General features: G+C 33.5%; 1 protein-coding gene across 1 annotated transcript in view; it reads left to right on the top strand.

Annotated features, from left to right (window-relative positions):
- The window catches only part of ITFG1 (integrin alpha FG-GAP repeat containing 1), a 326,936-nt gene that overhangs the window by 134,413 nt on the left and 165,556 nt on the right, over positions 1–26,967 (top strand). Inside the window, exons 9-10 of the mRNA XM_036927467.2 lie at positions 20,255–20,349; positions 22,524–22,696. Coding sequence (XP_036783362.2) covers positions 20,255–20,349; positions 22,524–22,696 — 268 coding nt within the window. The remainder of the gene's footprint in view (positions 1–20,254; positions 20,350–22,523; positions 22,697–26,967) is intronic.

The raw sequence follows: 26,967 nt of genomic DNA, 5'->3' as shown, positions 1-26,967 counted from the left end.
AGTTTTCTTGAGGTGTAATTTGTACGCCATGAAAGTCTCTGATTGTTAAATGTAGAGTAGTAAGTTTTAATAAACTGATACTATTGTGCATTCCTGACCACAATCCCAGTTTTGAAATACTTCCATTAAACAGAAAGTTCCCTCCTGCCGTCCATATGTAGTCAGTCTCTACTCCTACCCCAATCCCAGACTAATCTGTGTTTTTTTTTAACTGTGGTTAAAATATATGTAAATACAACTTGCCATTTTAACCATTTTTAAATGTACAATTCAATGGCATAAATTACATTCACACTGTTGTAAACCATCTCCACCATGTGTTCACAAAACTTTTTCAACACCCAAAACAGAAACTCTGTAACTATTAAGCAATTATTTCTCATTCCTCCCTTCCCCTAGCCCTTGATAACCTGTGTTAATGAATGTGCCTATCCTAGGTACTTCATGTAAGTGGAATCATACAATATTTGTCCTTTTGTGTCTGATTTATTTCAGTTAGCGTAATGTTTTCAAGTTTCATCCAGGTTCCAGCAGGTATCAGAACTTCATTTTCTTTTTGATTACCCATTCATCTGTTGATAAATTCTTGACTTGTTTTTACCTTTTAGTTATTGTAAATAAGACTGAGATGAACATTGTATCTGTTTGAACAATTATCTGTTTGAGTCCCTGCTTTCAATTCTTTAAGTGTATGCCTAGAAGTGGAATTTCTGGGTCATCAGGTAAATATTATATGTTTAACGTTTTGAGGAACTAAAAACTTTCGCATAGTAGCAGCACCATTTCACATTCCTGCCAGCAAGACACAAAGGTTCCAATTTCTTTTTTCCTTTTTTTGTTATTGCTATTATAGTATTCCTGGTAGATGTTATGTGGTATGTCATTGTGGTTTTCATTTGTACTTCTTCAATGACTAATGATACCAAGCATTTTTCCATGGACTTATAGACCATTTGTATACATTTGGAGAAATGTCTGTTCAAGTACTTGACTCACTTTTTAATTGGGTTGTCTGGTTTTTTTATTGTTGAATTGTTAGAGTTTCTTATATATTCTGGATGTTAAACCCTTTATATGGATATTTTGAATTGTTGGAGTTTCTTATATATTCTGGATGTTAAACCCTTTATATGGATATTTAAGCATTTATATTAAATATACATGATTTGCAAGTATTTTCTCCCATTCTGGGTTGTCTTTTCACTTCCTTGGTAATGTCCTTTTTGATGCACACAGATTTTAACTTTGATAATGTCATCTATATATTTTTTTCTTCCTTGCTTTATTGTCATATGTAAGAATCCATTACTAAATCCAAGGTTATGAAGATTTTCCCTTATGTCTTCTACTAAGAGGTTTATAGTTTTTATAGTTCTTTAGCTTTAGCTCTGAAGTTTTGGTTGATCCATTTTTAATTAATTTTTATACATGGTGTGACTTGGGGGATCCATTTGATTTTTTTGCACATGAAAATCCAGTTGTCCCACCATGATCTGTTGAAGACTATTCTTTCCTTTCCCCCTTGAATGATTTTGGTACCTTTGTCAGTTGTCCATAGATGTATGTGTTTATTCTGTGCTGTTAGTTCTATCCTTATCTGTGTCTATCCTTATGCCAATACATATTGTGGTGTTTTTGTTTAAGTGAAATATAATTGACATACAGCATTGTATTAATTTTAGATATGCAACATAATAATTTGATATGTCTATGTATTACAAAATGGTTACCACAATAAGGTTAGTTAACATCCATTACCACACATGATTAAAAAATATTTTTCATGTGATAAGAACTTTTAAGATCTACTCTCTCAGCATTTTTCAAATATACAAAACAACATTGTTAACTATAATCACCATGTTATACATTACATCCCCAGGAATTATTTCTAACTGGAAGTTTATACCTTTTGACCACCTTCACCATCCACCCCCTACCTCTGGCAACTACCAATTGTTGTCTTTTTGTGAGTTCAGGTTCTTGTAGATTCCCCATATAAGTGAGATCATACAGTCTTTGTCTTTCCCTGTCTGACTCTTCATTTAGCATAATGCCGTCCAGTTCCATCGTTGCAAATGGCAAAATTTCCTTCTTTGTTATGGCTGAAACATAAACCATTGTGTATGTATACCCCATTTTCTTTTCCCATTCATCCATTGCTGGACAGTTAGGCTGTTTCCATGTCTTGTTTATTGTAAATAATTCTGCAATGAACCAAGGGGTAAATATAGCCATACCACATGATCCAACAATTCTGTATCTGCATACTTATTCAAAGGGATACTGCTTTTTATCTCTCTAAAATCGATGGTAATGTACCCACTTTCATTTCTGACTTTAGTGATTTGCATCTTCTCTCTTTTTTCCTTTGTCCATCTAGCAAAAGGTTTGTCAATTCTTTCCATCTTTTCAAAACAGCAATTTTTAGTTGCATTGATTCTATTTTCTATCCTCTATTTTCTTTATCTGTAACAAACTGTTTATTATTTTATTTTTCCTGTTTTTGATTTAGTTTGCTTTTTTCCTCATTCCTCAAGAGCTACACTTAGGTTGTTGATTTGAGCTCTTTCTGCTTTTTTTAATGTAGGCGTTAAACTTACAGCTATAATTTACCTCTGAGTACTGCATCCCATAAATTTGGGTATGCTGTGTTTTCATTTTCATTCATCGGCTAAGTATTTCCTAATTTCCCTAGTGATTCTTCTTTGACCTGTTGATTGTTTAAAAGTATGCTGTTTAATTTTCACATATATGTAAATATTTCTGTTTTCCTTCTGGTATTGATTTCTAGCTTCATTCCATTGTGGTCAGAGAAGATATGTTATGATTTCAGTCTTTTTAAATTGATTGAGACTTGTTTTGTGGTCTAACACATGGTCTGGAGAATGTTCCATGCGCCCTTGATGAGAATGTATATTCTGCTATTGTTGATTAGATTATTTTATACATGACTGTTAGGTTTAGTTGGTGTTTTTAGAGTTATGCTTAAATCCTCTTACTTCCTTTTTAATCTCTCTTAATGTTCTGTCATTACAGAAAGTGGGGTATTCAAATGTCCACCTATTGTGGAACTGTCTGTTTCTCCTTTCAGTTCTGCCACTGATTGCTTCATATATTTGTGGGCTCTGTATTTTGGTGCATATATGTTTATGATTGTTATATCTTCTTAGTGAAGTGACTCTTTGTCAGTATGTACATTCCCCTTTTGTCTCTTACAACAGTTTTTGATGTACAGCCTATTTTCTCTGATACTAATGTAGCCTCCCCAGCTTGCTTTCTTTACTATTTACACAGAGTATCTTTTTCAGTCCTTTCAATTTCATCCTATTTGTGTCTCTGGAAATATACTGTGTGTCTTATATATATCATATATAGTTAGACCATTTTTTTTCTGGTATCATTAATGTACAATTACATGAGCAACATTATGGTTACTAGACTCCCCCTATTATCAAGTCCCCACCACATACCACATTACAGTCACCGTCCATCAGCATAGTAATATGCTATAGAATCACTACTTGTCTTCTCTGTGTTATACTGCCTTCCCTGTTCCCCACCCCCCCACATTATGTGCGCTAATCATAATGCCCCCTTATCCCTCCTTTCCCACCCATCCTCCCCAATCCCTTTCCCTTTGGTAGCTGTTAGTCCATTCTTGGGTTCTGTGAGTCTGCTGCTATTTTGTTCCTTCAGTTTTTGCTTTGTTCTTATACTCCACAGATGAGTGAATCATTTGGTACTTGTCTTTCTCCACCTGGCTTATTTCACTGAGCATAATACCCTCTAGCTCCATCCATGTTGCAAATGGTAGGATTTGTTTTCTTCTTATGGCTGAATAATATTCCATTGTGAATATGTACCACATCTTCTTTATCCATTCATCTACTGATGGACACTTAGGTTGCTTCCATTTCTTGCCTATTGTAAATATTGCTGTGATAAACATAGAGGTGCATCTGTCTTTTTGAAACTGGGCTCCTGCATTCTTAGGGTAAATTCCTAGGAGTGGAATTCCTGGGTCAAATGGGATTTCTATTTTGAGTGTTTTGAGGAACCTCCGTAGTGCTCTCCACAATGGTTGAACTAATTTACATTCCCACCAACAGTGTAGGAGGGTTCCCTTTTCTCCACATCCTCACCAACATTTTTCTTGTTTATCTTTTGGATGGTGGCCATCCTAACTGGTGTGAGCTGATATCTCATTGTGGTTTTAATTTGCATTTCTCTGATGATTAGTGAGCAGTGTGGAGCATCTTTTCATGTGCCTGTTGGCCATCTGAATTTCTTCTTTGGAGAAGTGTCTGTTCAGATCCTCTGTCCATTTTTTAATTGGATTATTTCCTTTTTGTTGTTGAGGTGCATGAGCTCTTTATATATTTTGGGTGTCAACCCCTCATCAGATATGTCGTTTATGAATATATTCTCCCATACTGTAGGATGTCTTTTTGTTCTACTGATGGTGTCCTTTGCTGTACAGAAGCTTTTTAGTTTGATATAGTCCCACTTGTTCATTTTTGCTTTTGTTTCCCTTGCCCCAGGAGATATGTTCATGAAGCAGTTGCTCATGTTTATGTCCAAGAGATTTTTGCCTATGTTTTTTTTTTAGAGTTTTATGGTTTCATGACTTACATTCTACCAAACTCTGCCCTTTGATTGGAGAGCTTAATCCATGTACACTTAAAGTGATTACTGATAAAGGACTTTCTTCTGTCATTTTGCTGTTTGTTTTATATATGTCATTTAGCTTTTAGTCCTTATTCTTCTTTTGTGTTTAGTTGACTTGTAGTGAACCATTATGATTCCCTTCTCATTTGCTTCTTTGTATATTCAGTAGATTTTGTGTTTTGTGTTACCATAGGAATTACATTTAAGAACCTACAGTTATAACATTCTCATTTGAATAAAAACTAACCTATTATTATAGCATACAAAAACTGTTCCTACACAGCTCTGTCCCTTTTACTTTCATGTCCCAAATTACATCTTTATATAACAATAACAGATGTATGATTCATTTACGCATTTGTCTACTATATCATATAGGAAATAAAAAGTGGAGTTAACAAGAAAAAAACACAGTGTCATTGGCTTTTATATTTGCCTGTTTCCATTTACCAGAAATTTTTTCTCTTTATATGGCTTCGAGTTAGTGTCTAGTGTCCTCTCTCCCAAGAGAGTTAGGGCAAGGGCAGATTGAAGTACCACAAAGTTTTCCTACCACTTTTATCTTGCCTTTTTTGCTTAATTCAGCATTTGCTTGGTTGTTGTCAAACTTTGACTGTTTCAGAGTTCTGACAAAGTTTCTATGAGTTTCTGCTTGGCTTTTTGTTTGTTTGTTTTCTTGATGTATCTGTTAGGAACCAGAGCCTGGAGATGCCTAGCGTGCCATTTTGCTGATATCACTTGATCTATTTTGTCTCTATAATATTGCCTACTTTAGAAATTTTATATAAGTGGAATCATACAATATTTCTGACTTCATAGAGTTAGCATCATGATTCTTAAATTCATTCATGTTGTCATAAGTCTTAGTAACTTGTTCCTTTTATTGCGGAAGAGTATTCCATTGTCTGTATATACCACACTTTGTTACCCATTGATGAAAGTTTTAGAATGTCTCCAGTTTGGAGCTCTTATGAATAATACTGCTATGAACATTTGGGTAAAAGGCTTTTTGTAGACATACAGTTTCATTTTTTCATGTGTTATTAGTAGGAGTGATATTACTACATCTGCGTGGTAAGTGTAGCTTAACTTTTCATGAAATTGCCAAATTTTTCTCCAAAATGGCTATACCTTTTTAAGTTATTTCCAGCATAGAATAAGGTTCCAGTTTCTCCACATCCTTGTAAACATCTAGTATTGTCATTCTTTTTTATTATAATCATTCTGCTAGTGTGCAGTGGTATCTTGTTTTGCCTTTTATTTGCATTTCTCTTATGATTAACAGTGCTGAGCATTTTTTCATGCATTTATATGACATTTGTATGTTTTCTCTAGTGAAGTGTCTATTTCAGTTCTTTGTCGTTTTTAAAAATGGTTGTGCATCTTATGAAGTTGTAGGACTTCTTTGTATATTTTCGATGCAAATCTTGTATCATATATGATTTGCAGATATTTTCTCTCAGTCTGTGGTAGTCTTTTTGTTTTCCTAATAGTACCTTTTGAAGAGCACAGTTTCACATTTTTATGAAGTACACTTTATTAGATTTTGCTTTTGTAGATCATGTTTTTAGTGTCATATCTAAAAAATACTTTCCTAACCCAAGAACAGAAAGATTTCTCCTGTTTTCTTCTATAATTTTTCTAATGGTACCTCTTACGTTTAGTTCTATACTCCATTTCAAGTTAATTTTAAATAAGTTATTGAGTGTTATGTATTTTTTTCAATTCAAAATAGTATGTATTATTTAGATTATTTTCTAATCATAATATTTGTGTGTAAGGAGAGTAATATCATGAAATGGAACCTTTTAGAGAGATTATACTAATATTTACTGACGATTATTTGCTGTAGCTCGGGGTGAGGAAAAAACTGCAGTAATTTGTTGATTCTCAAAGTTGAAATTACATAGATCCAGGTGTCAGCATTATTATCCAGCTGACAGTTCTTCAACCACATAAAGATGTATAATTTGCATAGAAACAAGGTTTCAAGAAATGAATCATAGACCAAAAAATAAAAAATCTCTTGAAATTATTTGCTTTAGGATTTTTTTTAAGAATCATTACACCTAGATTTAAGTATTTATTTAATGTAGAATGAAATGTGTTCTCTGTAACTATAACTCATCATACTGGGAAATAACATCGTTTTTCACAGAACCAAGAACAAATACACTCCTATGTTAAGGAGAGAGTTTTTAGATGGGAGTAGCATTAGTGGATTTCATTGTAGTTAGCAAAACCAATTATTAACTAAATGAAATGGAACACAATTAAAAATTTTTTCACATATGACACTATTATTTCACAACACTCATGGGTGATTATGGGCCAAATAATATAGTGAATGCTATGTCTTGAACATACCTAATTAGTAAGACACTGTTTAATCTACAGTGAAACCATGCAGATGTGGATGTCACACTTCACTGACTTTTGAAATCTCAGTTCGGACCATTGTGTTTTCAAGTTTTAATACTGCTTAGTAAATACCGAGTCAGTGACAAGGAATACATTTGTCTTCCAATACATTTGTTTTCCTGTTCAAGGAGCAAGGTAGAGAATGCCAATCCCTTAAAGCAACAAGTGCTCATGTCTGGTGTGCTTGTTTTGTGGATTAGAAAACTGAGCATGTGTGTTAAAGCAACTTGCCTGTTCCTGAAGTCAGTTCTTAGTATAAATCCATCTCCTCCCCTAACTAATCTAAAGAATTTAGGAAAGTTACTTGACCATTTTATATTGAATTCAATAAGTACAATATTAATATACTTTGCTAAATGAAAATTTCTAGAATGAGTGTTCATTTCTTATATACCTAAACTGATCAACTCAAGAGTAAGATAAAGAGGTCATATTTAAGGATGTATTCTTCATTACTGGCCACTTTCTTTAAATCCAAAGGAAAGCAGTATACCCTAGCTTTTTGCTAGGTTTCTAATTCTGGTTGAACCCTTAAAAAATACATGCCAATTTGAGTAAGGAAAGAAGTCTTGAATAATAAACTTAGGTAGAATTCAAATCCCAGGTTTCCTGCTACTTACCAGCTTTTTGCCTAGAGTATTAATATTGCCAAGCATTGTGTCCTCTTCTCTAAAATGAGAGTAATATTATTCATGGGGTTTTTTTCAGAATTAAGTGTGATAGCATATATAAAAGAACCTCTACTAGAACTTGGCAGATGGAATTATCTGTTCTCTTCCCCCATCCCAGGGCGTACACCCTTTGTTTGTATAGAAGTGAACAAAATTAAGAACCACAGCATTAGGCATTGTGTGTTTATTTAAGTTGAGACAATTACATATCTAGATATTTTCTCCTCTTTTTCTTCAGCGCTTATGAGCACAATTGAAACGTGTTTATAAATGTGATAGTAAGCAATGTTTCAATTATTTTATAAGGTGAATAACCCTTTAAATCACTCTGGTACCTTTACATAAACTGCTGCTCTCTACAGAATTGTATTTGGAAAGCCCTTACATCAATAGTCTGATGTGTGCAGTGACTTATGCCTAACAGAATAATTACCTGGTCCTGGCTATTTCTGTATGATAACTATTCCCTAACAGAGCCCACATGGTTGAAGAATGAGTGGAGTTGTCTTGGCTCTTTTTCTCTGTGTGATCATGGACAGTTTTAAACTTTCTGGGCCTTAATTTTCTCATCTATAAAATGATGGTAAAGGGCAAAATTTCTGTGGCCCTTTTTTTTTTTCTAACATTTGAAATCAGTGAGAAATTAATGTAGTCAGAGCTAACCGTTTTATTCTGTTGGCTAATTATTTAAAATAAAATACTAATAATTAGGAAAATATATGAATAAAGCAATGTTAAGAGGTCCTTAAACCTCTTATTAAGTAGAACATTTAACTTTTAACTAATGCCCATGAAGTGATTGCAGAGATCACAGCTGCCATAGAATTCATTGTTCAGTTTAGTTATGAATTTAGCAACTTCAGAAAGTTTGATTCCCTATTTGTCCTTTGAAAATGATGAATAATAAAGATTTTAATCTTGAAAATGAATATCCTGTGAGAGTATTATCACATTATCAGTTGTTTATTTCATCCATGCCTGTCCTTCTGACAAGAAGTTCACGGCTATCCATTGAAACACAAGTCAACCCAAACTAGAAAAAGTGAAACTACTTAAGGCATTTCATGCATAAGAATCTTTCTTTTTTTTTTATGAGGGATAGAAATATACTCTTAAAGACAAGGATCAAAGACCTGAGAGCTTGATGTCCTAACAACTTGGGTATTTGTAAAAATTGCACATTTGGTTGTTTGATAGCTCTCCTAAATAAATTGTGACTCTCAATGGAAATTATAGCCAACTACTGTACAGTTGTGAAGGGAATTAAAGATGTTTATCTTCTGAGAAAAAGTGCTAATTAGCTCACTGATCTTACAAACAAGTGACTAAAAACTTCTAAAATACTTTTTTCGTGGAAATTGAAAATTAGCATGAGTGTTTATTTTTCAAAACAATATTTATATATTCAAATTAGTCTACATATTTCTGAAATTTGTCTTTCTTTGTACTTTTGCACTAGTCCAAATTTATTTAAAATACTGCCAGTTGTAAAAGGATCTCAAAAGTGAAGCTCCCAAAGATACATATTTCAATGAAAGATGAATATAGGCAAAAGTTTTAGAATAAGCCTAATTAGTGGTTATTATCAGTGCTATTTTAATGGGAGCCATTTTTACACTCTTTTGAGGTAATACCTTCATACATGCTCTCCAGAGGAAATTAAATGGCCATAGCCCTTCCCCACTTTTTTGGAATGATGATTATTGCCTATGTAAAAGCAGCTGGCTTTGACATTGTATCATTTGACATCTTTGAGTGTTCATCATCCTAACAATAACTACCATTTTTTAAGTCTGTATGTGCCAGACTCTGTGCAAAGTGGCCAAGAATAGGGACTCTGGAGCCAGGCTTCCTGGGTTATATTCTGGCTCTGCCTCTTACTGACTCAGTGATTATAGGCAAATTACCTAATCTCTTAGTACCTCTATTGCTTCTTATGTTAAAAGGGGATGATAGTTTAGGATAATAACACAGTAAGAGTTGTTACAAAGATTAAATGAGATAATACATGTATAAAACTTCTAAGTGTTTTGAATATAGAATACACTCAATGAATACTTGTCAGCATCATTGTCATCATCATTCAATAGTTATATTGGGGTACTGCATACATTTTACAAATAAAGAAATGAAGTCTAAGAATGGTAGATAACTTGCCCTCAGTTGTACTGCTAGCAATTGATACCAGAGATTTGAACCCAGGTCCTTTTGGCACCTACACATGCTCTTAAACTATGTTGTCTTAGTGCAAGTGGACTCTTGATAGCATTTTAGAATCATGGAACCTAGCCTTTTTATTGTATGGATGGAAAAACTGATTTGGCCAAGCACCTTAGTAACTGAACAATATTGAAAGCTAAGTCTTTCCCATTTCCTTTCTACCACCCCTAAACATGTCTACATAGCCTGAGAATTCTTTGGGAAAGCTTTCATTATATGCATTTTGATTCTGATCTCTGCCCAAATACAAAATACTAGATTGTTAACATTTTATTAAAACATCCAAGTGTAAAGATTTCATTCCTATGTAATTTTACTTGTACTGCCATTTTTTGCTTCCTTATTATCAAAACAGAGTTTGAGACATTTTGCTTCCCTTTTTCGCTTAAGTGTGAATTTTCATGTTTAAATAGATTTCTATTCTTTTTGTGGTAAGGCCTTATTTTGGCAGCAGGATTGTGCTGGTAGAAAAAGACTAGCAGCTGCCTTTCTCTGCCCTTTAGGGTGGTTGTTAATAAATGTATAAAGTAAAAATTAGGATTTTGTTTCAGCATCTTGTTTATTTGTAGAATCCAGATTATGGTTTTAATTTAGCTGGTAATTTGTATTAATAGGTTACTTTGTTAGTAGGACTAAAGACCACTCAAAGAAAAAATGTTGATCTCTTTCATTTAAGTGAGATAATCTTTTTGTTTTGTTTTGTTTATGAAGGTATCATTAATATACAATTTTATGAAGCAACATTGTGGTTACTACATTCACCCATATTAAGTCCTCCCCCATACCCCATTGCAGTCACTGTCCATCAGCGTAGTAAGGTGCTATAGAGTCGCTACTTGTCTTATCTGTGTAAATGAGCTAACCTTAAAATGATCCACACACACAATTCCATGTATATTGAGAACACTCAAAAGTGCATAAACAAAATAATATTCTAAATATCACTCAACTCAGTGGAAAATAAGGAGGATGTTAAAGTGAACTAATCAGACGTATAACAAATAGAATAGACTTAAGTCTTCTGCTATTTTGCCAACATAATTTTAAATAATATACAGTTTAATTCTTAAAGATATATTCAAAAATTATAAAGTACTAAGAATATTTGTATTCATTTTGATATTCATTAGGTACATGAACATTATAGGGAAATTATACTATATCCATGCATAGTTAAATAAATGCACCGTGTTAATTTTTAATAAAGATACAAGAATTGTAATTTCACAGGACATTTGATAATTAATATAAATAATAGAAAGTTTTAGAGTTAATGATAAGAATCTTAAGAATAACCTAGTTCAACCTTTTCCTCATCACCCTCCTCCCAGCTTCAGAAAGTAAAATAAACAAGATCATGTAGAATGTTTAGGAGACATTTTTACCATCATCTACCTACTCGTGACTGGGCTGGAATTGGGCCTCTTTACCCCATTACCTCCCTAGTCACCAAAACAGTTGGCTTTTACTTCTGCTCACATAATAGAGCAGGAGAAACTCAGAATAGGAAGTTGAATAGATCATGATTTTGATTTATAAAATTCTTATTAGGGAAAAAAAATCACAGACGTGGTAAGCCAAAGAATTAGTATATTCAGCAAAAAAAAAAAAAAAAAAAAAATTCAGCTGATAAGTATCCTGAAGACATTATTGAAGCCTAGTAGATATGTAGGTATTGAATTGACAATGAAAAGTATTTTGTCATTTCAATAAGAACAATAAACAGAATTTATCAAGAGAAAAAGAAATCACCATGAAAGTCCTATTTCATGACCAGCTATCCACAAAACCAGTTTTAAACTTATGTTAAAGCAAATTCAGTTAACTTGATATATCCCAACCTCACACTTTCCAGCATCAGCATGTCTGATAATAACCAGCAGCATCATAAAGATTACGATTTTTCTGTTCTGGTCATGTTCTTATTATTTGACAATGTTTTTCTTATCACTGAAATTGTGCTAAGGCCCTAATACTTTGGTAGACTTTTTCCAATCACATAATTATACTAATACTGTAGTTATACAAGTATAACAAAAATCAGTCTGTATGCTATTTAACATCTGAAGCAACATAAGTAAACTGATGTACATATTCATAATTCTGTAACCTATGTCATTTAAAATGAGTATTTTGAAGAAATCTTAAACATCTATATGGTAATGTGATATGTTCTTTCTCTTTTTTTCTTTTTTACTTTTTTGATGTAGGATGTTTTTTGATGTTTCTCATTGCTGTAGTTCAGTTTATGAGCATTAAAAAAAAATTGAGGAAATCCTAAATTTTCCTACATGCCATCTATTTTTATATGCTAGTCATCATGTATTTTAAAATTCCAAATTTTGTTTCCCTAAAAAAATTAATCTGGCTATTATATAGTAATCATTTTTGTATCATATTCAATTTATTTCTGTGCCAATATCTTCTCTTATGTTAATGATGTGTTCTTCTGAAAAATATAAAGTGATACCATTTAATATGTTAGAATAGAAGTTAAAAAGTAAGGATTTTTGGTAATTTTTTTTAGTATGTGTATTTCTAACTTTGCATTAATAATGGTTCACCAAAAAATGTAGTATTATATGTGAATACATTATCTGTCATATGTCTCACATGTCTCTTGACAAATGTAATAGGAAACTGTTATACCTACCTATATCTCGAGTATATTTTAATAAGGAATACAGTTTTAGAAACCCTGTATAGAAATCTTTCAGCCTGCGTCCCTTCTTTTAAGTGTTAAGGAAAGCCTTGAATTCTGTGTAGAACCGTCTACCATTAATTAGTCATGTGACTTATAATTTGTATGTCTTATGTGTGCTATAGCCATCGACGAGTAGATTTTACAGATGGGAGGAGTCGTTTGGGTTTACTCCTCTTTGGAGCTGTTATGACACATTCTACTCTGTAATTCTGAAATTACTAATTTATTTTTGTTACTAACCTCAGAGTTTCAAGTTACAGATTTCAATATTTTTAGTCACTCTACTTATAGTTTTTTTTCTCCCTCTGATTTTTGCTTTCATTTTTCATGACTAAATGTTTCAGTGTTTCCTACTAGAAGCATTACAGTGGGTCTGGAAGTCAGAACTCTAAAAAAGTACCCAGTCCTAGGAGTTACACATTTTTTACTCTACTGACCACCTTCTAAGCACAGTATACCACTGTCCTAAGTACACACAGCATAGCACAATGATAGACGGGATATATAGGATAATGTACACTGTATAAAGAAAACAACCTTTACAGTTTTTTCCAAATTATTTCCCCCACATTTGATCCTCACAGTGACCCCTCTGGTAGCCAAATTATGTTCCTTTTGATCATTTTATTGATAAATATAAATAATACAAGCAATGTTGAGTTTCTTTTTTGAAAACCATGGATCATTCAGTAAGTGGTGTGAGACAACTAGATACAGCCATGTGTAAAAAAGTATGGTAGAATCAATTCTCACATCTTATGCTAAAATAAATTCCAGGTGAATCTAAAACTTAAAACTGAAAATAATAGCCCAAAGTACTCTGAATTGGAAAAATCTTTATAAGTTATAAGCAAAACCTAGAAGATATAAAGGAAAATGTTAATAAATAGACAAAAGAATCATTTTTTAATGTGGAAAGGACTTCTACTACACTTTGGCAAGAAAAAGACCCAATACCATCATTAAGAAGAAAACTAAAAATGACAGTGAAGTACCATTTTCACTTGTCAAAGTGGCAAAAATCAAAATATTTGGTAATTTACTTATTGGGGCACATTCTCTGGCAAAGATTCTCAAAATGTGGTCCAAAGTATAGACCTGGGATGGGGGTGGGGGTACATGCAGCTCTTTGAGGGGATCCACAAGGTCAAAACTACCTTCATAACAATACTAAGATAACTGTTTGCCTTTTTCACATTGTTGACATTTGTGATGATATAAAAACAAAGGTAGCACAGATCAAAGCAGTGGCACCAAACTTCTTTAGCATTCATTGTATTTTTCACCACCATATACTCAGTGTTAAAGTAAAGAAGGAAGAAGAAGAAAATGAGAAAAATTGTTTGACTTAAGGTTGTTTTTGATGAACCAGCAAAAAATAATAATTGTGTTAGATCTTGACCCTTGAATACATTTATTTTTAATATTCTGTGTCGGGAAATAAGAGGTATGCATAAAACACTTCTGCTGCACACACTGCTGTGTTTGTCCTGATGGAAAGCTCTGATGCAATTGAGTTGCAAAGCTGAACTAACCCCTTTTATTTTAATGAAACATCATTTTTACTTGAAAGAACAACTGACAAACTATGGCTATTCAGACTTTGGGATTTGGTACACATTTTCTCTAAAATGAACAAAATGAACTTGTTACTTCAAGAAAACAATTGACAGGAAGGTACCAATGGTAAAATTTGATCTTTCAAGCAAAAATTGGAATTTAAGAAAACTTTTATCTGCTACCATAATCTGACAGCTTCCCAATACCTATAGACTTTTTTCATGAGATTGGTGGTGATAATAATTAATGTGAATTTTTGACATTGTATAATAAAATAATTCACCATTTAGAAGATATATATAGCCAGTGTCTTCTAAATGTTCAGTTGATTTTACAAAGTCATGAGTTGGTAAAATGTCCATTCAAAGTGCAAGATTACTAGATTTTAATTAACAGAGTAGTTCCTTCATATAGCTTTAGATTCTTCTATGCTATAAGAAATTATCACTTGTTGAGTTCTTGTGATAGTGTGGAAGAATATCCATAGTTATCTGAAAAGGCTATGAAAATACTTTTTCCAACTACGTATTTCCACATTTGTCAACCAAAACAACAGATTACATACAAAAGCAGTATGAAAATCCAGCTTTTTTCTTTTTTTTTCTTTCTTTTGGTATCATAAACTATAATTACATGAACAACATTATGGTTACTAGACTCCCCCCATCAAGTCCCCACCACATACCCCATTACAGTCACTGTCCGTCAGTGTAGTAAAATGCTATAGAATCACTACTTGTCTTTTCTGTGTTGTACTGCCCTCCCCGTGCCCCCTCTCTACATTATGTCTGCTAATCATAATGCCCCTTTATCCGCCTTATACCTCCCTTCCCACCCATCCTCTCCAGTCCCTTTCCCTTTGGTAACTGTTAGTCCATTCTTGGGTTCTGTGAGTCTGCTGCTGTTTTGTTCCTTCAGTTTTTGCTTTGTTCTTATATGCCACAGATGAGTGAAATCATTTGATACTTGTCTTTCTCTGCCTGGCTTATTTCATGGAGCATGATCCCCTCTAGCTCCATCCATGTTATTGCAAATGGTAGGATTTGTTTTCTTCTTATGGCTGAATAATATTCCATTGTGAATATGTACCACATATTCTTTTTCCATTCATCTACTGATGGACACTTAGGTTGTTTCCATTTCTGGGTTACTGTAAATAGTGCTGTGATGAACACAGGGGTGCATATGTCTTTTTTCAAACTGGGCTGCTGTATTCTTATAGTAAATTCCTAGAAGTGGAATTCCTGGATCAAATGGTATTTCTATTTTGAGTTTTTTGAGGAACCTCCATACTGCTTTCCACAATGGTTGAACTAATTTACATTCCTACCAACAGTGTAGGAGGGTTCCTCTTTCTCCACATCCTTGCCATCATTTCTTGTTATCTTTTGGATGTTGGCCATCTTAACTGATGTGAGGTGATATCTCATTGTGGTTTTAATTTGCATTTCTCTGATGATTAGCAATGTGGAGCACCTTTACATGTGCCTGTTGGCCATCTGAATTTCTTCTTTGGAGAAGTGTCTGTTCAGCTCCTCTGCCCATTTTTTAATTGGATTATTTGCTTTTTGTTTGTTGAGGTGCATGAGCTCTTTATATATTTTGAATGTCAACCCTTTATTGGATCTGTCATTTATGAATATATTCTCCCATACTGTAGGATGACTTTTTATTCTATTGATGTTGTCCTTTGCTGTACAGAAGCTTTTCAGCTTGATATAGTCCCACTTGTTCATTTTTGCTTTTGTTTCCCTTGCCCGGGGAGATATGTTCATGAAGCAGTTGCTCATGTTTACGTCCAAGAGAAAAAATCCAGCTTTTTTCTTCTAAGCCAGATAATAACACTCTTCTCATAATGTTTTTTAGAAAATAGTTTTTCACAAAAGTATTATTTGTGATTACATGTGATAGTTTATGGCTGTTATTTTTTTTTTTTTTAATGATTTAAATAATTATTTTTTATTGAAGGGTAGTTGACGCACAGTATTACATTACATTAGTTTCAAGTGTACAACACAGTAGTAGAACATTTATATACATAATTCTAGGTTCCAGCTATCACCCTACCAAGCTGTTACAATATCTTGACTATATTCCTTATGCTATTCATTACATCCCGGTTACTTATTTATTTTACCATTGGAAGTCTGTCCTTTTTTTTTTTTTTTTTTTTTTGTGAGGGCATCTCTCATATTTATTGATCAAATGGTTGTTAACAACAATAAAATTCTGTATGGCTGTTATTTTTAACTTAATAAATATTTAAGTATTTCTTGGTCTTAATTTCTATATGATGTATACCCATAGATAAAACTCACATAAAGATAAAGTCTGCATAAGGTCCTCAGTTTTTTGATCCTCATAGTACAAAGGATCCTTGAGACTAAAAAGTCTGAGAATTACTCTATGGAGATTAAAATAAAAATTTTAAATTCATGTAACCATTGAAAGAGTAATTTTCATTTTAGGAATTCATACAATAGATACAATCTCACAAACATGAAATAATATATGTACAAACTTACTCATTGTTGGATTGTTAGGACCACCAAAAGATTGGAAATAACTCAGTGTTTATACATCAGTAGAGAACTGGTTGTATCAAGATAAATCCATACAATGTAATGCTATATTGTAAATGAGGCAGATATAAATTCATCAATATAAAGCAATCTCAAAGATAAATAAAAAATTCAAGGTGACTTTCGTGTACTACTATTTGTGGATAATTATATATGTTTTATGTCTATGCATAGACTACATGTTGAAAGATACACAAGAAACTGCTGCAGTGGTTGCCACTGTGGAGGGGAGCTGGAGACAAGAGTAGGAAAAAGACATTTCTATAAAACTGAATGCCTCTTGAACAGTTATAACAAATACAAAAACAGCTATAGCTGTTACCCCCCAAAATCCTAGTATTTTTAAAGTTATTTTTCCATTTCTTTCCCAAAGTTATGTGGCTAACTATTAATAGCTAAGCCAGGTTAAAAATCCAAATCTAACTGATCTTGGTTCTACCGTCTTTCCATTACATTAAAATCTCCACACACTTTCATGTAATGACAAAAAATGATTGTTTTATGTAGTGGTAATTGCTTCGTTGCAATAATGAATGGACCTGCCCAAGAGACACAAGCAATTGCAGAATAAAACATGGAGTCAGTCCCAAGAGGCTGGGCTAAACTCCTTTTGAATTCAGTTTTGGAGATTTGATAGGCTTGTGATAATTATATATCTCTCTTAATATGTACATCTACACAAGGAAGGGTATTTAGTCCTTCTATCTCCTTCCAAGTGAAGACACTGTCTTGGGCAGACATTACATGATACATTAAACCATAGCAAATAATTCAGTGATTAAAACAATACAAAATCAGGCCCCAAATTTAAAAACGAGGTGACTACTTCATTTTGAATGTCTAGGATATCAAAATCTGTAAACCTCATTAGGTAGGGAAACATTAGATATCAGGGAGCACTAGAGGAACTGATGAGTAACCTCATCTGTAGAGGTTTTTGCAGAACATTGTCCAGCTTCTCAAAAACCACACAGTTGGAAATAATGTCTTTATTCCTTCATCTGCTTTTTTATTAATATAATTTACTGGTGCTTTTTATAAGCCAGGGCCTGAGAGCTTTATAACTCTTGAAGTTCATGCTATGTAAAAGACACTTAAAAGTATGTGTAAAGATGTAAGTGTAGATTAATGATAACAAAAAAAAAAAAAAGCAGTTCCTGTGTGGTGACCTCCAATGAGTTCTACACAATGGTATAAAGGGCATATAAAAGTGTAGGCAAAGGGTCTGTTTGTGTTCATACAGAGGATCAAAGCCTAATTGGGCTACCCCGAAAATGAACTAAGATACGATATGAAAAAGAACTTCCAACATCAGTACTCTCTGGAAGACTCATGCCAGAAGATGATCATCAAAAAACCCCAACAAAGATCCACGCACTGCTACAGCTTTAGATGCACTCACCCCACCAGTTCCTGGACTTGCCATGGGAATGAAGAAGGAGATATCTAAGCTGGCCTGTGCATACAGTAAAACAACAAATTTGACTGGATCTATACTGTTGGAACTCAACCAAGAATTCGGAGAAGTGCAAATTGTAGCGCTCCAAAATCTTACAACTACAGACTATTTACTGTTAAAAGAACATATGGGATGTGAACAGTCCCCAGGAATGGGTTGTTTTAATTTGTCTGATTTCTCTCAGACTCTTCAAGTTCAGTTGGACAATATCCACCATATCACAGATAAGTTTTCACAAATGCCTAAGGTGCCTAACTGGTTTTCTTGGTTTCACTGGAGATGGCTGGTAATTACAGGTATGCTTTGGTTATGTAACTGTATTCCTATTATGTTAATGTGTGTGCGCAATTTAAGTAGTAGCTTAAAACCTATACATGCTGAAGTTACTCTACAAGAAGATATGTCAAAGAAATAATCAATCTTCCCAGGTTTTCTTCCGCCTGCTACTTCCATAGCTTTTCTTCTTCCTTCCTAATTTCAACCCTTAAATAGAATTCGTACCTCATATCGAATTTACCGAGTATCATAATTCTTCCAAGTGGTAAAGATACCTCAAGACAAATCCTGGGCATAGAAGCCACAGGGCATAAATCTGCAAAGAAGTAAAAAGCTAACCTTTTCAAACAATATGGCTTCTCTCTCACTTACCAACTTTACATTTCCCTGTATGGCCCCGGAAGATGACTGGTTAGCCAGAGACGGGTAAGATTCCTCAAGGGAGGAACAACCTAAGACAGGCACAGTCGCAGGGGGGCCATCAGGTGAGAAATTGGGGATCAACAGAGGTGAGGCTTAGAACCTCACCCCCCCTGTTCTGAGAGAAATCTTCTGCATCCGTGGATGTTTTATTGCCCTTGTCTAGCTTGGATTAACACATAGTCTACAGGCACACACCTGATGATCTACATTTGCTCTCTTACAACACTAAGCTATGTTTTCTACCTTTATCTTGTATCTACCTACCACTTCAGCATTTTACTAAAAATAATAATAATAAAGAGAGAAATGCGTTATCCACATACAAATCAAGTATAAATATCAAATGAATATTCATATTTGAACTGTTTATAGTTCATAATGCATGAGCAAAACCGAAAGTTTCTGTGATGACTGCCCTTGTACTGTTCACCATGTAACTTATTCACTATGTAAGAATTTGTTCGTTATGCTTCAGAAGATTGGAGACTGACGAAAATTAGGCTTGGGGTGGATTAATGATTGTGCATTGAGCATTGACTCCCCTATACAGAATTTTATTGTTGTTAACAACCATTTGATCAATAAATATGAGAGATGCTCTCAAAAAAAAAAAAAAAAAGTACACACTTCCAATTGTAAAATAAATAAGTAACCGGGATGTAATGTATAGAATAAGGAATATAGTCAAAATATTGTAACAACTTGGTATGGTGATAGCTGGAACCTAGAATTATCATGTATATAAATGTTGAATCACTGTGTTGTACACCTGAAACTAATGTAATACTGTGTGTCAACTACCCTTCAATAAAGAATAATTATCTAAACAAACAAACAAAAAAAAAGTATGTGTAAAGGTAAATTACATGTAAAGACACATTTAAAATATGCTGTATAATAATGGGTTACTATTGAATACATGCTTTTTTTTCCTCCTTTGGCCACAATAATAATTATGTAAGTAAGTCAAAAGCCACATTGTTAAAAATTGGTTATTTCAAAATTAAAGCCTGAAATGGGGTGTTTTTCCAATATTAGATTAATATTTAATCACAGAAAAATGAGAAACTTAAAAGCAGGCACTGTCCGTGTAATAGGTAGCAAGGGCCAGATTAATATTTTTAATTGAATCACATTCATTACAAAGCCATACGTCAAATTCTTCAGTTTATCCAGGTTGATGCAGATGGTATACAAGTAGGAAATTATGTCTGCCATACAAGAGCACCTTCTTTTATGGCTGTTAACTGAAAGTTTTTTTTGGCAGATGGAGATGGAAATATGGATCACTTACTGCCAGGCTGTGAAGATAAACACTGCCAGAAAAGCACCATTTACTTAGTGAGATCCGGGACAAAGCAGGTATATGAGCTTGTTTTTTTAATGCAAATAGAATTAGGTTCTTAAAAATATATCTTAAGAGTTTAGAAAAGGTGTAATGAAGAATCAGAAACCAACACTAAATTATTAACTTCCTCATTTTAACTTAATGAAATGCATTTATTTCTATTTTTTATTTGTTCAAAGAGGAGATAAGTGCTGTCATTATCATTTTGGTGAAGAAAATCCAATCTTCATCCTGTTATCAGCCTCTGATAGACTGGGAATATGCTAAATCCACACTACAACTATAATAAAGGATTATGCAGAAGAACATCATATCTGTTTTCAGGACTAATCTTGTTTTTATTTGTGGTATCTAAATCTATTTCATCATGCTGACCTTTTACCTATAGCCTATAGGTAAACAATTTAGAATCTAAAACAGTAGATGATTCATGTACTGCTAGATGATGACATTGAGAATTGTTCCTATTGATGGCAACTGAAAGGATGTAATATAGTACCAGAATTAATCAGTTTTATTTTCTATTTGGGGGTAACAAATGATACACGTTGACTTTTTTAGACCTTGCATTTTATACTAAGTCCCTTTTTTAATACATTTTATACTAACACACTTAAGAAAAATCTTCACAGTCAGCATTCTAAGACCATTTAACTATTACACCTGTAAGTTTATTATCTTGAGTTTAAAACTTAAGTTTTAAATCACTGAAAACATTAGGTCAGGTAATTCCTCCTCATTGGTTCATAGGTATACGTAAACCTAGTAATGATAGCCTGTCTTCAAGTGACAGGTACTGTAAGAATGTTTTTAAATTATGTAGTCATCTCTCTCTGGGAAGATGAATGTCCCAGTTCTTTGATGACCAGTAAGGATATCACATTAATGAAAAATCTTCTTACTTTTTAAACCTTAATATATTTACCTTAACAGGAACACTTTATCCTCATTAATAAACTATCAGCCTCCTCAGAAATTTGTGGTAACTTGGCATTTTGTGAAATTTCCCAATTTCCAAAACAAAACCAACAATTTTTTTTAAAGTCAAGCGAAACATTAAAACATTTTCGTGATATATAATACTTTTTTGCTTTAAGAAAGATTTAAAATTTGATTAAAAATGCAGACAAATTTTTACAACAACTCATTTTCCATAAGCATATCTTTATCACTGAGCTGTTTTGTTCTTTTTCCATAGCAAATTATGTTTTCTTTGGATAACCTAGAAAATGTTTGGAATACCCTGTGTACTTATATCTTTTTCAAGAAGCCATTTTTTATATAGTTTGGCTTGCAACCATATATAGAAGTCGCCTGCATAAGAAAAAAAAATCAGTAGGCATGTTTGGCCTCTTGCCATTTCAAGCCACCTGCACTTCCTTCTCTTTGGACATCTCCAGGTTATGTGCCAATATCCATACTCGTAGTTAATTATGGGCATGTCTGTAAGTTTAGTGGCATGATTTCCACTCTTGAGATTTTTAGTTTGCTTTACTTTATTAAAAATGAAGATTTGGTTATGCAGAAGAGATGGGGATTTCCAAAATTCATTTTGAAATCAAACTATTCTCTCTGTTCTCTTCTTTATAATCAATATAGAAATAATTTCCTGAAAGTGTAGCTTCCAGTGTCTTGATGCCATTCTCCTGGGCAGACAGAGCTTGTCAAGGCTGACAGTGTTTGGAAAGCCTCAGAGATGCTTGGCTTTGAGGATGACTAAAGTCTTCATCATGTATAAGGGGCACAGCAGGAGAACAAGGGAGACTCTGTCATGGTCTAATTGCCTTCCTACGATGGTCCTCCTGAAAGAACATCAAGATAGATGATAGTACAGTTTGTTCTATTTTTTAAAAACATTCATTTGACATTATAGTTCTACTCAACACAGATTTTTTAATGGGGAATTCAATTATGTAATTATTAACATAAGTTTAAGCCTAAAATTCTGATTCTGTGAAAAACCTTTTAGGTTCTATGTGCCAGTTCAAAAAAAGATGACTAGTGATAAATTTTTAAAGGAGGCTATTTTATTTCCAGAGTATCAGTTACCTATTCATCAAAGTGAATGTTGTAGAGATAGAAATCTTAAGATGATGCTTATTTTGAGGACCGTTAATGGGTTATTTATTCCACAAATCTTTTTCTATAATAACTCTAAAATATAATCTTTTTTCCTCTTAATCCGTAGTGGGTTCCAGTACTACAGGATTTCAGCAATAAAGGCACACTTTGGGGCTTTGTGCCATTTGTGCATGAACAACGACCAACTGAAATACCAATTCCAATTACCCTTCATATTGGAGACTACAACATGGATGGCTATCCAGATGCTCTTGCCATACTGAAGAATACATCTGGGAGGTATGGAAATTAAGTCAAGCCAGAAATATTTATAAAATATCTTCACTATGATACTTTGTAAGCAAACAGCTCCTAAATATGGTACAATCCCTTAAATGATGAACCCAGTTCCTGTTTCTTTACATAGTCTCTGACTTCTCCCAACTGCTTAGAATACCTGCTCTTTTTCAGATATATTTGCTATAGAGCAGAAATGACTGTCTAATCTAGCACAAAGCTTAATTTTCATTAAAAGGAAACTTGATCTTTAAAAGGTTAAAATTTTTGAAGAAGGTGATCCAGTTCTGTTTTGAGACTGGACATCATGATGGTTAAAGAGCTGATCCCAGGCTTTAATCTCAGTTCAACCACTTGCTACCTATTTGACCTTGGGTAGATTACCTAAGCTCCTTAACTACAACATGAGAGTAGTAATTGTACCTCTGTTGTGGAGTTGTAATAAAGATTAGGGGTAGAAATAATGTAGCAATTGGTAAGATACTTAGCACATACTGACATTACTTTCAGTGACTATTGTCTTGCTGTTCCTTGTTTTGTGATAGCATTGAAAATTCCATCGTGACTATTGATATTTTTGTGTGAATATATTGCATTATCAATGATTTTGAATTCTGCACCTGTTTTTTTTCCCTTAAATTGAGGTACCAGTAGATAAACCAGTATACTTAAATTCATAATTAGCTTAAATCTTAGCTGATTCCATAAATACGACTCTTCCGGGAAGGACTCATGGTGCAACAGTAGAGTGTCTGATACCATAAATATGACTCTTCCTATATTTTAATACCTTATTGTTTTCTTTATATCAAAATTACTTGTATTTCTTGGCATTTATCCTTTCTTGCCTCCTACATCATACCCATAATTTTTATTCTGAGCATTAATTTGTTTGCTCTGAAATTAGTGATGATTCAGCTCCACATTTACTACCTGGTTCATGATGCAGTACTACTTCCCTGGAAAAAAATCAAGCATGTTGTTACTTTTAACACCCAACAATGTTGTCTAAAAATGTGATTATTAGCGAAACATATTATTAGTGAGGGTCCCTAAATATTTATAAAATTTAGAGAGAGTCTGTTCTTAAACCTTTCCAATGACCTTGATTTGAAAGTATAATTGCTCTGAGTTGTATTTACAGAACAGTCCAGGGACACAGTCATCATGCTCCATAAAACAGAGGGCATACACTCATAACCTGTGAGAAAAGCAAATCTGATGTAACCAAAACAAACCTGTGAATTGAATTTTATTATTATTCCTTTTAAAGGTATAATGACATATAAAAATAAGGAAATAAAATATCACTTTATTTTAGGCATTAACCCTATTCAAAAGAATAGGAAATTGCACCTTAAGTGCATTTAAGTCTATGATTACTCATCCTTAGAAGAACATCTATGTAAAATTTATATTTTAGTGATAAAAGTATTTTATCAACATTTTCTGTTTTAAACTATTAAATATTTAAGTTCTTTGCCATTTAAAAATAATGACGTGTTAACAGCTAATTCAGCAGGAAATACTATAGCTCTATAGGACACATAAGAGGCAGTCATAGATTCTTGATGCTTTTGTAAAAGCAACTGTTTAAAATCCAGGGTTCCTTTTCTGTTTTTTTGGGATAGTGGAGAATTGAAGGATAGATTTCAGTTCACTGCAGTATTCAGTAAATTGCTAGATGAGAAGAAGCCCTATACTTGAAAGAGAGATGTACATCTGGAAGAATTCAGTGTAATATATTATTTGAAACAGAAGAAGAAGAAGATATAGTGTGCATTATCATCTGTTCCTATGTGAATTCACTTTTGTTGAAAAAAGCATTGTAGAATTTTTAACTGATTTCAAGATTACTGTATTGCTGAGAATTAGGGCAGGGTTGATATTTTTAATTTGAAGGGTTGGAGAACTCTACCTCCTTTTTTTCTGCAGCTTTAGAAAATCAAGTAGAGAATAACTATGTAGAAGAAAATAAAATCCACATGTATTTCATAAAAAAGAATTCTGAAACCATGGTTTATTAACGTATTTTTTGCTTGCTTGTTTTGAGAAGAGTTATTGTTTGCATTTCTCTTTATTTTTCTTATACTAAGAGCCTAATTTGCCATAAGTTAACCTCTAAAATAATGTTACTTGAAAAAGATCTCTATTAATGACATTTTATAGAATCCTCAAGTAACTCTAAACAAAACAACATGGTCTGAGATCAACCATTTTACATCTATGCCACCATGACTGGAAACCCTTTCTTTTTTCTTTGACAGTCCCATTATAGTAATTTCCTTGTGTTTACTGTACAACCATGTTGTCTTAATTCTCTGAATTTTCATGTTTTTGAGAGAAGAAAGGCAAACTTAAAATGATTGTTCCACTGTATTTGGTGATGGTGGTGCAGGTAGTCACCATTTTACCCCCTCCTTCTACCTTGCTAGTACCACTTGCCACAGCTCTGCCCCACCAGAGCTGGCAGGTGGGTTTGCCCTGGCCTAGTGCCTACCCTGCAGCCCCACCAAAGATGATATATGTACATAGTCCATACAGGAGATGCCCCTTGAATGCTGGCTCTAATGGCCAGTGAGGGCTTGGGTTTCTGGTCCCCACAAGACTGAAACAATTGGAGAGACAGTCTTGACAGGCTACCACCCTCAGGGAACTATACAGTCAGCAGACTGAAACACACCCCCAGTCTTCCTATGACCACTCTTGTAAGAATGTCTAGTACATAAAAATGCTGAGAGTCAAACAAAATGAGGAAATAGGGATATGTTCCAAATGAAAAACCAAGATAAAACCCCAGAAAATAAACCTTAGTAAAATAGAGATAAGTAATTTACTGAAAAAAAGATATGGTCAAAAAGATGCTCACCAATCTTGGGAGAAGAATGGATGAACACAGAACTTAAACAAAAAGAAAATGCAAGAAAGTACCAAACAGAAATCAGAGACCTGAAAAATATAACTACTACTGAAAATCACTGGAGGGATTCAATAAAAAACTAGGTGATTTGGGTAGGTAGTGAAAGTCACTGACAAGAGAAAAAAGGAGCAAGCCAGAGACAAATTGAGGAAATCCAGAAGTCTTTTGAATCTTGAAGAGAAAAAGGAACAAGCGTCTGTCTGTATATTCCATAGGAACAGTTCCTCACCAAAACTGTATACTGTCAATGGACAGTATGTACCAGCATGTGGTTCTTAAACTAGTAATTCAGAAACTAGAGGAATAATCTGGATGTGTTGGTGTTACATTCAAGCCACCATTATGTAAGGATGCAAGGATGAAAAATGACCACAAGCAAATTGGAATCTGGGACTTTATTAAGAAATTAATTACTGTAGACTTCTACTGAACATATTAGCTAATTATCCCTTTAGTGTAATCTGCATGTTTATCTTCACCCTCTTCTTTATAGAACAATTCAGCTTCATGTTGATTCTCTGACTCATCAAGGAAAGGTTGCATTATGTTCTAGATGTTCTGCTTTGGAAAAAGAGGAAACTGACAGTGTAAAAGCTTATATCTACTTGAATATTTCTAGCCTCTTTTGTTTTTAATTTTCATTATGAAATGTATCAAAGGGTTTCGTCATCATTTTAAATTATATCAAATCTCTTACTAATTTTATGTTTTATGCTAAAATGCTTCACCACAATTACTGTTTAAAGTAAAGTCATTCATCTTTTTTCCAAGAATGTGAATACTAACAAGACTTCCCAAATTACAACAAAAGAATACAACATTGCATGCCGATTCTGCAGAGTAATGTTTGGTGGTAGTTTGCAAAATAAACCTTGGTTTGCTATGATCAATCAGTATTTTCATCTGTTCAAATGTTACTAGGGAGTATACTTGTTTCTAGCATTAGAATCTACATCTTTAACTCTTACAACCTAAATCATTAACTAATCTTGATTAATGAATAATAACTGGGTAGGGAAGTCACCTACATTCATAGGTTAGTAAAGTCTGAAAAATATTTTAATATTTTTGGTTAAGAGTATTTTACAAAATTGCAGGTAGGAGAAGAGTAGGGTTGGTTTTTTGTTTGTTTTTAATTTTTTATTAAGGTATTATTGATATACACTCTTATGAAGGTTTGACATGAAAAAAAAATGTGGTCACTACATTCACCCATATTACCAAGTCCCCACCCATACCCCAATGCAGTCACTGTCCATCAGTGTAGTAAGATGCCACAGATTCATTGCTTTCCTTCTCTGTGCTACACTGTTTTCCCCGTGACCCCCACACCATGTGTACTAAACATAATACC

Source organism: Manis pentadactyla, chromosome 15, assembly GCF_030020395.1.
Source record: "Manis pentadactyla isolate mManPen7 chromosome 15, mManPen7.hap1, whole genome shotgun sequence".
NCBI lineage: Eukaryota > Metazoa > Chordata > Mammalia > Pholidota > Manidae > Manis > Manis pentadactyla.
The sequence above is the reverse complement of the archived record's forward strand: the minus strand, read 5'-3'. Positions and strand labels throughout refer to the sequence as shown.